Source organism: Sabethes cyaneus, chromosome 1 (assembly GCF_943734655.1).
Source record: "Sabethes cyaneus chromosome 1, idSabCyanKW18_F2, whole genome shotgun sequence".
NCBI classification, from domain to species: Eukaryota; Metazoa; Arthropoda; class Insecta; order Diptera; family Culicidae; genus Sabethes; species Sabethes cyaneus.
The window spans coordinates 121928070-121945743 of NC_071353.1; the positions used below are offsets into that span (position 1 = coordinate 121928070).

A 17674-nucleotide genomic window follows, 5' to 3' on the forward strand; every position below is an offset into this window, starting at 1 on the left:
CCAGCGTAACGGAACACTATCCCTACTATGCAGATCGCTTCCTATTTCATCAAATCCCTGATATTCTAGTGGAGAATAAAGTACTCTTTAAACAACTATTTTAGAAGGTATTTGCCAAAAAATTGGTGAAACATGAGGCGATTCACACGGTAACAATGGGTGCTAATTGTGTCCCGTAACGCTGGAATGTGTCAGAAGCTTTTTCTGAGACATGGTTCACTAAGACTGAATATTTCAACGATGAAATTCTATCATTTATTGCGGACGAGGTGGATTTTAAACTGAAAAATTTATACAATCCAGATCATACCATAAAGCTTTTTTACGAAAAAGAAGAAGAAAAGATGGCTGAAAAAATAAAATTCTGTCTTCTTTTTCTTTTTTCTCTGGCTATGTTACGTTTACAAACCTCAAAAGTTATAAAAGTCTTTGCCAAGCTACTACCAACAAAACAAAAAAAAAATTGTTCCAATACGTTGTATAGTTTCTGAGAAAAAGGTACATAAAGTTTGAAAATCGTGGTTTTCCAGGAGCAATATTTTATTTGAATTTTTGAGTCACCGGTCAATTATGTGTGCAATTTAAAATTGATATTTTTCGGTGAATACGATAAAAACTTTCCCTTTTCTTTACGTTTCGGCTTACTGATTTCCTATTCAGCCATCTTCAGAATCTTTATTACAAACGAAAAACAATATTTTACTTTAGTTTTCACGATTAACACAATTACAATATTTCTGAATTTATAAACTTACATCAGCCTAATTATTCCATTTTAACTATTATCGGCTTTCCGTGCGCCAACCGCACACCAGCTGCGTCGTCAATGGTGTTTGTCTCTTTACTCTCCTGCGTTGTTGCTGCGTTGCGTCGCTGTCCGTAACTTACATAGAATACCATTGTACACGCTGGAGAAACTCATCGCATCACGTTGTAAGTTGACTGTATTCCCTTCCCGCAGCTTTATATGTAGAGTCTCTGCAGTTAATCGGTTAGCCTCATTGCTCACTCTCTCCAAAATTGAAGTGTCCGAAAATTTGAACACATGGCCCTGCTCAACCGTGTGTTGTGTTAGTCCGGTCATGGATGTTCTCGTGCGGATTGAATTCATGTGTTGTTGCAAACGTTTTTCCAAAGTTTGCGATGTTTGCCCAATGTATACATTATTCACACAAACACCACATGGTACACTGTAAATGACATTGGTTTGTTGCATAACAGGAATTTTATCTTTTAGTTTAGCAAATAGTACATCCTTCATTTTGTCGTTTGGTTTATGTGCAACTGTAATATCATGTTTGCGCAACGCTTTAGCAACCTTTTCGCTCAAGCATGGAATATATGGGAGCGAAATGTATTTTGTTGTTTTTTCTTCGTCCGAGTTACTTTTTAGCGTGTTATACATTAAATGTACCCTGTTTTTTAGTATGTGTTTGATTAGATGTTCTGGGTAGTTGTTCTTCCGCAATGTATTTACCGCAACAAGAATGCTCTGTTCTCGATTTTCCGGGTCTGTAAGCTTCAAAGCACGATCAAGGAGGGCTGTGATTGTATTTATTTTGTGGCTGTGTGGGCTTTCCGACATAAAATCTAGATATCTACCGTTCTTCTGCTTGGGATACCACATTTTTTCTATTTTTTCCTTGTTTCGTCGCAGAGTTAGATCTAAGAATCTAAGACTCGACTCCGTTTCTTTCTCGAGAGTAAACTTTATGGTGTTGCTAAATTGGTTGAATTCCCGTAGAACCGTATCTATCTCGTCCTCCTTTCCCACTACCAAGCAATCGTCAACATAACGCTTGTACATCCCGATCTCGATGCCTTGTTGTTTTAGTGCAGCTAGTGTGTTTATTTCCAATTTCTCCATCACGATGTTAGCTACCACCGGGGAGAGGGGGGAGCCAATTGGTAATCCGTAAATTTGCATAAAAAACATGTTGTTGTATTGGAAAAACGAAGCCTCTAGTACACATTTCATAGCAATCTTGAAACTCTCAAATGGAATTGTAGTGTATCTCTGTAGTTCGCTCCATTTTTCCTCCACATACTCGTACACTTTGTCTGTTGGTATATTAGTATACAGCGACACCACATCTAAGGAGTACATTACTGTCCCGTCTGGTACCCGGAAGCGCGAAATCTCGTCAGCAAAATCGTTTGCAAACGTTTGCAACAACACATGAATTCAATCCGCACGAGAACATCCATGACTGGACTAACACAACACACGGTTGAGCAGGGCCATGTGTTCAAATTTTCGGACACTTCAATTTTGGGAGAGTGAGCAATGAGGCTAACCGATTAACTGCAGAGACTCTATATATAAAGCTGCGGGAAGGGAATACAGTCAACTTACAACGTGATGCGATGAGTTTCTCCAGCGTGTACAATGGTATTCTATGTAAGCTACGCAGCAACAACGCAGGAGAGTAAAGAGACAAACACCATTGACGACGCAGCTCGTCTGCGGTTGGCGCACGGAAAGCCGATAATAGTTAAAATGGAATAATTAGGCTGATGTAAGTTTATAAATTCAGAAATATTGTAATTGTGTTAATCGTGAAAACTAAAGTAAAATATTGTTTTTCGTTTGTAATAAAGATTCTGAAGATGGCTGAATAGGAAATCAGTAAGCCGAAACGTAAAGAAAAGGGAAAGTTTTTATCGTATTCACCGAAAAATATCAATTTTAAATTGCACACAGGAGCAATATTTTTGTTTTTTAATCCATCTTATTACCGTAAAAATGGTGATTTTGGTAAGTAAAACGGTAATTTTTACTTCATATTCAATACGGTTTAGCAAAAAAGGGCCGACCTGGACCGATGCGATCTCAATTAATGTCGGTGGCCAATATATTACTAAACATCCATACAAAATTTCATGTGCTGCTTTTGAGCAGTTTTTACGTTATTGACATTTGAAAAAAGCATATTTTTTTAGAAAAACTGTCTGTAGCTTCAGAACCGAAGGAGATAGCGACCTGATTCTTCAAACAAAATGTGCGTTTTTAATGGATGTGAAAGTGCTCAGAAGGCACGATTTGTGAGAAATGAACACGAAAGCAGATATTAAGGAAAACCGGATTTTTTAGGTCCACCCCGACCAAAAAACTTCAAATTACCCCAGTCCATCCAGCATAAAAGATAGGGCTTTCATTTTTTTTAGCAAAGTTACTCAAAATTTAATGTTCTTTCACTTTGCAGAACATTTTATTCAGCTAACTTCAGCTATAAAAAAGTTTATATTTTGCACACGCCTACTATGGTGGTCACCCTAGTGCCATATACAACAAAAAATGCGGAAGTTGAAATAACAAATTTTCTTCGAAGATACTTTATACCTAGGACTAACGGTTTAAGCGTAATTTGTCCACCTAGACTTGGGTTTCATCCCACGGTGCGGCGATTCTAATGCATTTTAACATAGAATCACAGATATGTATTCTATCAACCTAAAGCTTAAACTTAATATGATGGAAGGTACCACCACCAATGATGACTGTTTTTTATCATTGCCACACCGCAACCTATCACGGCAAGCTTCTACTTCTAATATCCCGACCTCATCTGAAGTGATGCACAATTCGCACCTAATTGAACCCAAACGACCAGACTATCGAAAAGCGCAGCGCAGACTGATGAATCATCTAATCAGGCAATGCATCAACGAGTGACCACTTGACATTTCGCATCTCGTACGTAAGTAGCAGTCTCACCGGCGACCGACGACGGCTATAATGTGAGTATAACCCTGCCAGTCGGTGACTTCAGGTCATCCATCAGCTTACCACAACGCATTAATTCAATAGCACAATGGGCATATTGCTTGCAAAGTAGTCTCATTCGCGAAACACCAATTTACGGGGCGCCTCGGGTCCTACATATCGATGACGCCGTCGATCATACAGTCGGTATAGTACCAGATTACCATATTTAACCACGGCGAACCAATCAAGCGGTGGTCAATAAAGTGACTAGATTATGTAGTTGCGGGTGAGCGCCTAGCCGCATACACAAGCGAGTCGAGATTGCTACTGATTCGGTAGAAAAAGCCTTTTCTACACTGCTAGTTTATGCGACTCAAGGTCTCATAACGACAGGAGAGCACTTCAATTGTTGAAGGTTTGTCAATCGGCAGCTATATCAAAATGTGTCGTAACGAATGATGTCAAATATTAATGTTCATGTTCAGTAGCAGATAACTTTGTAAATTGATTAAAAAGGTAAAATTCTTTTACCACATACAGCAACTTCCTGTAATTTTAGATGAACCAAGCCAGCACGTAAACGACGTAGCATGTCCCTGACTGACTCTGCATTGAGTTCAGTACCAAGAACATGATAATCGGCACGGTAGGACCTGGGAGTAATCATCGATGACGTGACGCGACGTCGCGTCAGCAGTCGCGAATGGAAGGCAAACCATACTCCTTAAAAGGAAATCATTCGATCAGGCATCTCGGCTTCAGACAACTCATACGCAAAAAGCGCTGATATTTATTATAAACACTGAGCTTGTTTTTGTTGGTCGTTTTTATGGCTCACACTGGCCAGTTGTATTGTATGTAAGAAGTTGTACTGTTCTAAGAGTGCCGCTCAAGGACGTTTCATGATGACATTTGCCATTTTTTCCGAGGCCTGATGCATGAATTTAGGTCGTGTAAATCATCTCACGAAAGCTGTTTATTTATTTGACCCAAATATCATGAGTCGGATCTTAAAAAATACGTCAAGTATAACTAGTAACAATTGTTCTTTCTGTACACCCACATCGTACTCCAATCGCTAGGATCGCGTGCCACGCGAAATCTTGCAATGCAAGTGCAAAGAGTACGTGTTTACCAATCGCAAATATTTATTCAACACTCACCAGTTTCCGGAGCAGGTCCTCATCTTTGATAGTGGTGATGTCAATGGTGGCCGCTAATTCAGCGGACATGGTGGCGTTTTTGTCGAAGGCGTTACACAAGAAGTAAATACAAAAAAACGAACGTTCTGAACAGGATAAATTTACCAGACTGCCAGCTTGTTCAGATGTGCTAATTAACTTGTCGCGCGAATGTTTTTTTATTCGTTTTCTACCTTTGTTTTTGCACCCACAGATCTCTTCACTTGGTCGCAGTGTAATACAATAGTACTTCAATGGACGGTGTGGAAAAAAACTGTCAGTCTGTAAAAAAAGAAAATTGTATAGAATAGGTATTAATAAACAAATCAAAGAAAAAAGCTAGATTGAAATTTATACTCGTCCCAAATTTGGATGGTATGGATAGTTGATTAAAACAGCCAGACCGCTTTGTTTCTTGACAGGTGTGAAATAAATGGCCTTGTGCTGGCCAATTTGGGAATTTAAAAAATAAATCAACGTTGCAACAGGACCGGATAAGAGGCGATCTATCACAAAAAAGTTTGATGACAGCCCATTTGTCTTGTGTGCATAATTAAATGTAAAGATGGCGTGCCAATGTTTTAGATGACCCACCCGAGAATCAAATGTGGATTCAGGTAGACTGTGACATCTTTGATTAGAAGTTAAATCCAATAGTTTTCGAGATTTGAATCGTAGCTGGGAGTGACTATTAGCGTCAGTAGGATTGTCCTATACACTAGCAGGGTGGCAACTTGATACGACAAACAAAATTCGCTGATATGCGTTTATTTCTATACAAACAACTTTGACAAAGATATTATTATGGTATCTCTTCATAAAATTTAGCTATGAAGCGTTATTTGTGGACAAACCCTTAACAACAGTTTTTTTCTCTAAATCATTCTGGTCAATTGTCACGTGTTCATAGTGTTCTAGAAAGTTATTTACCTTACTCAAATCCATGCTTTAGTGGATCATCGTTATACGCTATTTTCTATATTTTCCGATATATTGAACTTTTCCCGTGAAAAATAGTACTGTTTTGAGCTCAAATATTTCTCAAGGTGGCAATTGGTGACAGATCCAACAACTCACATTAAATACCACGCAAAAACCTGTAAAGCAAGTATCAGTTAGACCAACCTCATGTTTTTAGTCTTGACCTTGAAATGTGGTCAAGCATATAATTGTGGTACCACCGTTGCAAAAATATTACGTATCAGTTGTCTGTATCTGATTGTATCCTCAAAAGTGCTTTTTACAAACAAATCATCATATTTCGACAACCATAAGACATACATAGTTACTATATTCGACAAAGTTATTTATTTTAATATCTTCTACAACTTTTGTAAAGATATCGTCTTTTTGGTACGTATTTAAAATTTTTTTTGAATCACCCTAATGAGAAACATGATAACTCTAAGAATGGAAAAACAAGAATATAATTCATTAGTAAACTTAGCATTCCGATTATAAATTTCCGATTATATCAGTATTTTCCAATTATATCAGCCCAAAATTCACGGAGTGCGTAATATAATCGGGACAATCCTGTACAAAACAATTTGGAGAAAATCATTTACTCAATGCGATCTTTACAGATATGCACCCAAAAGTACTAGCCCGGTGTTAGCCTATGAATACTAAAAATTCGGGGAACGACCCCGCATTTTCTCCGTATGGTTTGTCAAGAACAACTCTCGTATATTTTCTCCATAAAACGGGTCTTAATCCAACCTACCTAAACAGGGAAAATCCCCACCAACTCTATTTCCCTAGGCGAGTTCTCCAATCGCTTTCTCCTATTCTGCCGAACGGCAAATTACACTGCGTGCGTGAATTCCTTATCCGTCCTTCTTCTCACCCAGGTTTTTTCGCAAGCTTATGCCAAAGCGGGGGGTGGAACATTGATAAACAAAGTTGGTTAGGCGGAGAGCATCGCTCACACTCTCATCTTCTCGCAGCACCGAACTCTTTAGGCAAAAGCACCGAATTCTTTGAAAGTTTCTAATTCCTTACTTCCTTCGGAACATCAAAATTGTGCTGGGCGGTGAAGCATATACTAGCCTCGGAAGCTGTCGGAAGTCAGCCTTGATGTAAGTCTCATCATCCATGAATGAGGCTTCGTCAGCATCTCGGTGTACAGTTTCCGGGCCCGTGACTTCCTCACTGTATTTTGCCGTTCGTCACGTTTGGGAGTCTCTCCCCGTCCTTGGCTCTCTAAACGAAAGACTTGGACAGATTCAACTTTTTGGTCACATGCCTGTCCGAAGCATTAGGATTCCGCTAAATCGCTTCCACGCCACGCTTGTGATCCTGATGACTAATAGAATATCCATTCTAATCGCATTTCTCCTTCCATGCGAAGCTCAGAGTTTCGTAGTAACGTTTAATCACACGAGTCACAGTTGAACGCACGATTCCGAGTTGTTTTCCGATGTTCCGATGAGAGAGTTGAGGATTTTCCAGATACTTGCGCAAAGTAAATTCGCGACGTTGCTTTTCGGGTGACGCCATTTTTTCCAATTTTCAAAAAACTGGCCGCGATAACAATACAGAGTAAACAGTACAATCTAAACTACTTCTACCTAAATTTTCGAGAAAAAATACTCGAAAAATAATGGGTAATTTTCTACAGCGTTTCTCCCGTGATGCAAATTGATGTGGGACACCATTCTCCGAGCCACAAGCCATTGCTAGAGGCTTCTCATTCGTATGCTGGCTCCAGACATATTTAATGAACTGCAGCCTATAAGTAAAGCTAGGTTCTACCGAATCGTTTAGTTTCTGCAATCAGTCCGGCGTTCCACAAAGAAGTAATTTGGAACCACCGCTTTTCATCCACCTTTTAAAACCACTATTCCAGCATCATATCTAAAGCAAACCGTGGGTCTTATTATTGGGGTTTATTACGCACTTAGCTAAGGACTTCCGTGAACCGTACTGTCTGTACGCCATCTACTTTTCCTTAAAACGATTCATTCTGGAGCCCACAGACACGTCTCTGGAGTTCAAGAATCGAAGCTGTGCAACGGAGATTTGTTGGCGTGCATTATGATTACTTCCATGGTCTGATCCATTGGAAGATTCAATGGACCGTTCGAAGACAAGCTATCTTCGTTGCTAAGTTGTTGAAAAGTGAATTTGCCATTTGTTTGATTTTTACCATTCATCAAACCATTTCAAACATAGAATGTACCAGTGTGTTTGTAATTGTACTTGACTACGACAATCTATAGCCCGCTCAGTTAGCTTCGGGGTACGATGCTGGCATAACAAGCCAGTCGTCGTATGTTCGAATCTCGGCCGGTAGGTGCTGCTATAGAGTCAACAGGATCGTTGCACTAACCACGTAATTGTCCTGTACTCTAATAACCGACTGCGAAGTCTGTCGATAAAGAAGGGTCACGTTCTCAACAGGACGTTTCCCATGGCTTTGCTATGCTTTGCTATGACAATCTGTGTAATTTATGTTTATAACCCTGTACTCAATAGTGAATGAAAAGATGACGGCCAATTTGAGAATAAGGTCAAAGCTGACAACTCAAATCGGCTTTTCCCATACACTTCAAGAAGACTCTGTTCATTCAAATTTAAAAAATAAAATAAAAATAAAATTATGCGATATCTGCACTGGTAAATCATTGAATCGCTCTTTTACCCTCATCGCACTTTTGCCACTACTTACTCTATTCAATTAACCAATTTCAATGGCTAGCATAATCAATTAACCAATTTCAATGGCTAGCATCATTTAATCAATGTTGTTTCCTGTGACATACAACCGGTTGATAATACCTTTCTTTCTGCAACTCACATTTTGCTTTGATGATTTTTTGTTGTGGGCTAAAAAACTACTAGAATGTAGCAACATGACCTCGAATAAAAAAATGTTTTGGATGTTGAACCAGAATAATTTTTTTTAATAGCAGCAATAAATCTGTCGGACGTCGTACGACACATGCAAAACTTTCGCTTGCGTTGTTGCTGCGTCGGACCACACATGCGAAACTTTCGCTTGTGTAGTTGCATCGTCGGACGAAAAATTCTTATAATGCAATAAAAACAAATTTTGTATTGGTACGTCATATTGTATTGCTACGCCCCACTTATAGTAAGTTTATAAAAGATATGGCGCAGCCAATGAGCCAACTATAGCTTTATCATGATAATATAAGCCACCACAAAACATTTGCTTTATTAACAGCTTTATTGTGGTTTTATAGCTAGCTATAAGTAGTTATCGACTCGTACCTTTTTGGTATTGCGCAATACCATAATAAAAAGGTACCGTAATAATACCTTTATAAAATTCAAATAAAACCAAGCGACTTTAGAATTGTTACCTCTCAAACAACAGTGTGGATTTTACTGTACTTTTATGGCGGATTTCTAGACCAATTTTGGTCTTAAATACCATCATAAGAGTTTAATAGAACCCGAATACCTGGGCTGGGATGCCATCCAGGGGGATTTATAAAATATTTCATGCAAGCATATTTTGTGGACATATTAATAAAACCCGATTTAATCCACCTAGTGGTGAAAGGAACCTTTGTTATACGGTCTTACTTGCTATTTGAGATAGAAATCGACACGCCTTCGGAACATAATTCATCTATTGGTTAACGTTGCGTAGTGCGTTGGTTTACATAAAATTTTGAAAATTGAATAAGTTTACAAAATTTGAACAAAATAGGAACACTTTTAAATTTGGATAGATCCTTTTTTCATGAAATTGCTGAGTAAGGATAAATAAGTTGTTAATAATCTGAGTAAGTGCAAATAAAAGTAAGTTGTAAGAGGAAATCTTATTCTTTAATATACATTGCCTAATAAAGGTCTAGTTTACAGGTTTTTGAACTATGCATAATTTCCTGTAATGCCATTCTATTTGATTCACATCAATAGAGTTTTCTAGAATAATTTTCATCAATTTTTATTAACCTTCGATTACTCACGCTATTATATTTTGTATAACACGTGTAGGTTTTTCTACGCCATATTGTTATAAAATTACAAATCGTTGTTTAACTAACGTATATTCTTCAATAAACTTATTATGAGTAAAATGTCATAATTATTCAATGCATTCATAATTTAAATTGTTGAGAAAATAGATCAACTTAAACCGCCATCACAGAAACGAAGCAATCAGCATGTGAGGTGTACCAGAATTTAGCCCCAACTGGAATTTTCTCTTGTTTCTTCATATGGAAAAATAGTGTCTGTATGCAGCAAAACTATCAGCAAATGTAAAATGTTTAAAATGTATCCATCTGCTGGTAGTCGAGTAATTCGGAGTCAAAATTAGGGTATTTTTTATAATCGTTCCACAGTTCCTAAACAAGCAAACATAGAGGTATACTATTTTCAGCAAAGTTGTGTATTTTTACTATTTGTACAATTTTGTAGTACATGAAAAAGTCATACAACAATTACAAGAAGAGCAAAAATAGAAAAACTGATTTTACAAATTCATATACAATAAATACGATTTTTCTATCTTAGCTGCAGAGATAGAAGGTTACTGTTTTTAGCAAAATTTCTTGTAATAATATACTCTATAACATTGCAAAACACATGAATGTGTTATATTGACACTGAAGAAAAATATTTTTTTTTATTTCACTTTTAGGGGTATTAATCAAAATTTAAATTCCACCAGACGATAAAGCTTTCAATTTCTAGAAACTCTTCCAAAGGTTTGATAAACCTAAAACCAAGTTTTCTCAATCAAAACTCTAGTGCGCACGTTTTCTTTGGTTTGGGGCTATTGTGCGCGTGAGTAACTGTGTTACAAAAGTTGGCGCGAGTGTTCGAGGATTAAAATCTTTTGACCGGTAAAACCAATTCTTATGAAATTTTGCATATATATTCGTAGTGTCAAAACCTCTCGTTTAATATTAAAATAATTGAAATTAGGTAAATTATCTTAATTAAAACCATTAAAAAGTAGTGTTAATTAAGGTGTGGTGTATACGATTGCTCATAACTTTCAAATTAAACGTTCAATCAAAAAATCATTCAATAGTTATCTACTAGGATATATTACCTTTCAAATGAGACTAATAGCGCATAAATCGGGTTGGCCATCTCTGAGAAACAGGCGATAATTATTACCTTGTCAAACATGGTTTTTAAGCATAACTTTTAAACTACTTGTTTGTTTTCAATAAAAAATTCCTGAACAATTTTGCTTTAAAAAGAGCTTTCATTTTCTGCTAAGATCGTTGAAATCGGTCATGTAGTTCTGAAGAAACCCATGTGACGTAGTTTTCACATTTTTGCTTATAACTTTTAAACGAAACGTCGTATCACGAAACTACTCAATAGTGATCTACTAGACAATAATACCTTTCAAACAAAAGTAATAGCGAACGATTCGGTTTGGCCATCTCTGAGAAACAGGCGATAGAAAAAATCATTGCATACACACACGCACACACACACACACACACACACACACACACACACACACACACACACACACACACACACACACACACACACACACACACACACACACACACACACACACACACACACACACACACACACACACACACACACACACACACACACACACACACACACACACACACACACACACACACACACACACACACACACACACACACACACACACACACACACACACACACACACACACACACACACACACACACACACACACACACACACACACACACACACATTGCTCAAATCATCGAACCCTATCGATTGGTATATATGACTTGGCCCTCCGGGCCTCGGATCAATTTCGTGTTTTTCGACTAATTTTTAAACCTTTGTTATAGTATAACAAAGGTAAAAAGATCATCGGCGGGACTAAGGGGGGGCTAAGCCCCTCCTAGGAGAAATTTAGTCCCCCCCCCTGGCCGAAAAACTAAAAAGTCAAAAAAATGCCGGGGCTATAGCCCCCTTAGAAATGAGCGCTAGTTCCGCCAATGAAAAAGATACACTCAAGTCAGTCACTTCTATACATTCCGCGTAGTCGAAACCGTGGAAATTAAAATTTTGTAAATTCAGAAATTCGCGTAAAACTCGCATAAATTCGCGGTATAAAAAACAGAAATTCGCGTAAAAAATCACTTCAGTATATTAAAATATTCGAGGTGTCCTATTTTACCAGTAAACTCCAAAGAAAATGTTCCACTTTTTTGAACATTGCTTAAGTCAAAAGTTCTTAACTATTGGACCCAACATCGTAGAGCTTTTTTTATAAGAATGCAAGACAATCTAGGAAAAATTTCAAATGGAAAGAGTTTTTCACAAAATTTTACACGACGCTGGAAAACTTCAAAGAATTTGAAATTTTTGTCACTAATAGATTAGGAATTGCTGAATAAAACTAAAATGTTTCAAAAAATTTCCGAGAATTAGAACATATTTCCGACTTTTTCTTCCATTGAAAATTTATATACATTTTCATGAAAGAAGATTCACTCTGCGAATAATGAGTATTTAAAATAAGAAAATGATTAAGAATAATTGAGTTTTCCGACCATAAATCTAGTATAACAAAAACCTCTGCCGTGAAATTTTTGTCACTAAAAAAATGAAACGACGAACAAGAAAAAAATGTTTTATAAATTTTCTTTAGAGTTTTCCACAGTCGTGAAAATATTTATAAAAATCTTTTTCGAACTAATATTTTTTCTAGATTATCAAGAAAATTATCTTGCACTTTATAAAAAATAGGGAAATTTTCTGTGGAGTTTTCCTAGAATATAGGAGACCACGAAATTTATAAATATTGTATTCATTAATCAGTGATGTGATCCTTGGGCTCAAACGTGTGCGATAATGTTGAAAAATCCCCGTACGCAAACCGAGATATAGGTAAATAAATTACAAATTTGAACATTTTCAATATTATGTAAATATTATGCACACACAAGATTCATTGCAAGTCAGCTGTGTTCGCAGAATAACGTTTAAATATTTACCTTGGGTAAAGTTGATAAAGCTAACAAGTGCCACAACAGTGTTTAACGAAGTATTGATCTAAGTGTTGAAACGTTCATTGAGCCTAATTGTTCAGATAATCACCACCCGTCAATTCATTATTATAGATCACAAACTCGATCGCGCATCGGCTCTGTCACTCGGTGTCCGTGCGTCCGCGCGGCTTTCGTCCGTGCAGTAGTAAGCAGTCCATAAAACTTCAACTGAAACTGGCACCGAAAGGTTGCAAAACCAGGCGGGGCGGCGTTCAAGTCACCGGACGGTAACACTTATCACACTTTATCACACGTCTGTTTTCCCCTGTTTACACTTCAATCAACGGTTACGATCTAATTCACTTCCTCGTGGTGTGCAAGATGCGTATGCTGCATCTTATTGCACTTCTTTCAAGACACTTCAATATCTCCGGACACCCGCAATTGATACTTTCATCATGCGCATCCTATCAACAGTTACATAAAGAACATCTGTCCGATGTCAGTACCATGATCATCAGTCACCACCTTCGTCGTCGCGCGTCTAGTCGGTTTGATTGCAAATTGAGCACTGACCGCAAAGGCTCCTCGATGCGGCAAAATTGGGCTCTCGAAGATCACTTCCAAGTCGAGTACCCCCCTAAAACGTTTCACACGTCTGTCCGCCAGCATTCCACTGCCACGCAGAAAAGCCATCCGCTACCGCTGCGACTGCGAACGCAGTCAGTGCAACCGGTGGCCCCCAAAGGGACACATAACAGCGCGGAGTGCAAATTCGTAGCCGCAATGCGGCTGGCGTCCTGTGCGAGATCGTGTGTCACGACGGACGGATCGGCAGCCAAGGGACGATGACGGCAGTACGAAGGGGAATTTCAAGAGCGATCACTGGTTGCCTATACTTGGGCTTAGCGATTTTGGGCTCGTGCAACTTAGTTGCTGTTGTTGGTGGCTGTCGATACTGTTTAGCGGTCGTGTGGAGTTGCAAACTGTCGCGATCGGTTTGATTTCACGAAAAGGAGATTTTCGCGATATAGATATCACCGACGGCCGAGCGACGGTCGACGGTAGCCTGTGGCAGTTCAGCGCTCGAAGAGGGGGTGGTATTTACCTAAAATGTGTATGTGTCTTATTATTGATATTATGATATTAACATTATTATTATTATTATTATTACTGGTGGAACCAACTTTGAACGACGATTGGCGACGACCACCGGAGGAGGAGATTGATTGCGAATAGCAAATTTGGACTAACTTGCGTCGATTAAACTCATTTTGCCCATTTTCTTTAATGAAATTATATCTATGTGGTTGGATTTGGTAAACTGGCTATTTGTCAAACAACAATTTTGGTATAACATATTATTGTAAAATGGATTGATAAATAACATACAAAATTATTTTTGTAATTTTGGAGTGGACGCTTGCAAAACATAATTGGCACACATTTAGACCAGCGAAAAGATTAATATTCGCTAATTATAATTTTTTTTAGAATGTAATTATCATAGTTTACCCACTCAGTTAAAACGCACAACTTCGGAAGCAATATTTAGAATAGGGCTGCTTAACATTTTTTAATAATTAATATATATGTAAAAATTTATTTAAAGAATTACGAACTGAAGTCATGCATAATACCTTAATTGACAATTTAAAAGACAAATGTCTTACGTCAATAGTTAATCAAATAAATAATAATAAATAATAATAGTTTCTTCATCAGGGGGAATCATCAACGGGAATAACTTCTCCATAAAGCATTCCAGATCCAGATTCAATCCATCCAGATCCAGATTCCATTTCCTGGAAAGTTAGGTTTGTGAATTGTGAATCTATATCATATAATATAGTTTGAGAAAAATTTATTAATTTTTCAATATATTTTTTAACAAAAGTCATTATTGAGGGGGTCAAATTTTATTGCAATCATTTTCAGGTGACTTTCAACAGCCAACCGCTTATTTAATCCAAATCAAATTTACTGATTGACAACACATAGTATTAATAAGAGATAAAAATAAAAAAAATATGACTATCAGTGATGCTAAATCTACAGATTTATCCATAGTACTACGGATTTAGAAATTTCCTACGGACCTACGGATCAAGTGTGCGTATCTACGGAATTGCATAAACTTCACGGAAAAATAGAAATTTGTTTCAGTTCATTCAAGTGAATAATAACCCGAAAAGCATAACTTTATTCTTTAAGAACCGACTGGAAAGTTTGAGATGCGAAAACAACGACGAAAAAAACACGACAAAAAAAGGTTTGACAAGTGTTAAAACGGCGATGGAACATGCTAAAAACGACGACAAAAAGATAGTAAAAAGTAACAACTTTGTTGTCAACCAGTCAAACAGAATGTGGCAAAACTGGCGAAAACGTGCCGGAGACAACGAAAAATGGCGAAACGACGACAAAAGACGATGAAAAGATGATAAAAAATACGAAAAAAGACGACGATGAGCCGTTTTAAACAGCGACAAAAAATGAACGAAAATGTCATAAAGCTAAAACAATAATACAACAGAGAGATGACAAAGAACGACGAATACAAGAAAAGACAACAAAAAGAGAGCGAAACACAACAATCAGATGACGAAAAGAAACCAAACCAGTATCAAAAACAGCAGGACGTTTAAAAGTGTCAAAAAGACGACAAAATAAAAGAGACGTCGAAAAACGACAAACAGATGACAAAAATACAACGAAAAGAAATACGAATAAAGTCAACAAAAGAGATGATAACTAAACAACGAAAAGGCGTCAAAAAAAAAACAAAAATAAAAGACGCAAAAATGACGAAAGAACGACAAAAAGAGAGTAGATAAGGTGATGAAAAAATGATAAAAAAATAGCGAAACAACAACAACAAAAAATGAAAAAAACGACAACAAACGACAAAAAGAAGCGTCAAAAATCGAAAAAATGCAAAAAAAAGTAGAGGAGCAAGTGACAAATTTACGAGAGGAGAACGACAAAATGACGACGAAAACACTACAAAAAGCGCATAAAAGCGGCATAAAACCGCTGAAAAAAGCATTGAAACAGACGTTGAAAACGACGAACAGACGGCAATAATAGGATGAAAAGGTGACAAAAAGACGATAGAAATATGACAGAGAAATAACAATAAGACGACGAATATGAAGCCAAAACAATAAACAGATGAAAATAGACGCTAAAAAGGTGTCGAAAAGACAAAACAACAACAAACAACAAAAAGACGATGAAAAGGCGGCGAAAAGATAGCGAAAAAACGGTGGAAAAATGACGAAAAGTGATGACAATTAGTCGACGAATCGATGAAAAAAGGCAAAAGACCATAAAAATACAATGAAAATACGCCAAAGAAGCTAAAAATTGACAAAAACAAATTACAAACAACGTAAAGCATAAATAGATGCGGAGACGCCAAAAACAAATACAAATGATGACAAAACGCTACAAAAGACGATAAAAATGACTGAAAAGAGACAAAAAGGCGATGTAAAAATGTCAAAAAGCCATATGTTGAAAAGAAATCACTAAGAAATGTTAAAAACACAGCAAACAAACGACAAAAACATGACAGCAAATAATTACCAAGAGCAAAAGTCGGCAGTGAACATCCTCAAATAATTTGGGTCAAATCGCAAATGTGTCAACTGATTAGCTGATTTGATTTAACAAAGTATTAATTTCTTTCAAATACGATCAAGAATAATACCTAACCTATAAAATAAATGTGATAAAAACTGATCACACATATGGGCTGAATGAACAGGGGTTCATCCGTGTAAAAAGAAACTCTGGTATATTAGAAAACAGTACATTACGAAATTAATTTGCACTTTTCAGTGAAATTAACAAATACACAAACGTCGATTAAGGAGACATAAACGACTAAAAATTTTGAAAAAATCTTCATTTTAATTTCAGATTTTAAATCCCTAGTCTTTTCCGCTTATTTTGTTACTAATTTTGTAACGCTTCGACCACGGGAAGTGGCTGAAAAACGATCATACACATAAGCGTTCTAGTACGTCGTGGAACAACCCCGAAAGAATAAAACGCAGCTCCTGTAAAAACACGATTTGCAAACTTTATGTACCTTTTTCTCAGAAGCTACACAAAGTATTAGAACAAATTATTTTTGTTTTGTTGGTAGATACTTGGCAAAGACTTTTATACCCTTTGAGCTTTAGAAACAAAACGCATTCAAAGAAAAAAGATGGATGTAAAAATCAAATTTTTACATCTAAAGTTTGATTAAATTCTTTTTCGAAAGAAAATTTTAACACTTCCTTTGGTAATAAAAACACAGCTTGTAAAACTACGAATATTTCTTCAGCAAAGTCTGGCAACGCTGATAACAATCGAATTGTTTACGACATCTCTATTTCACTATTTTGACGTAGAACTACGTCTTACCGCAGGGTATCAATCCAAAATTTGGATTCAAGCCAGCTTCACGAAAGAATGGAAGATTTTGAACGCTAATAGCTCTTCCAATTTAGAACGGATTTTGATGGGTCGCGTACCATTCGATTCATAAAAGATACAGCAATTGTATGGTTTTCTTGAAAAGATTGACTTCTAATCGCTACGTAGTGAAAATCATCGGAAACTTTCAAGTTAAAGTCCGTGTCAAATCCGTGTCGACGGACGATGATTACATTCACCAAGCTTGTGGTTGTGGCTGCTGCTGTTGCTGCTTCAGAACGTAGAAGCAGAATAAACTTGCGGCGGTTGCGTAGTCCTACCTTCTGGAAATGTAAAGCCTATTGCAATGACGTAAAAAGAAGAACAAAGCCATTATTTTTTGGCTTTTTTGCTAGCTACAT

General features: G+C 37.1%; 1 protein-coding gene across 1 annotated transcript in view; it reads right to left on the reverse strand.

Annotated features, from left to right (window-relative positions):
• LOC128745368 (serine-rich adhesin for platelets) overlaps nucleotides 1-17674 on the reverse strand; it is a 142252-nt gene that overhangs the window by 90005 nt on the left and 34573 nt on the right. Inside the window, exon 2 of the mRNA XM_053842427.1 lies at nucleotides 4873-5172. Within this exon, the coding sequence (XP_053698402.1) occupies nucleotides 4873-4941 (69 nt within the window). The 5' untranslated portion in view covers nucleotides 4942-5172. The remainder of the gene's footprint in view (nucleotides 1-4872; nucleotides 5173-17674) is intronic.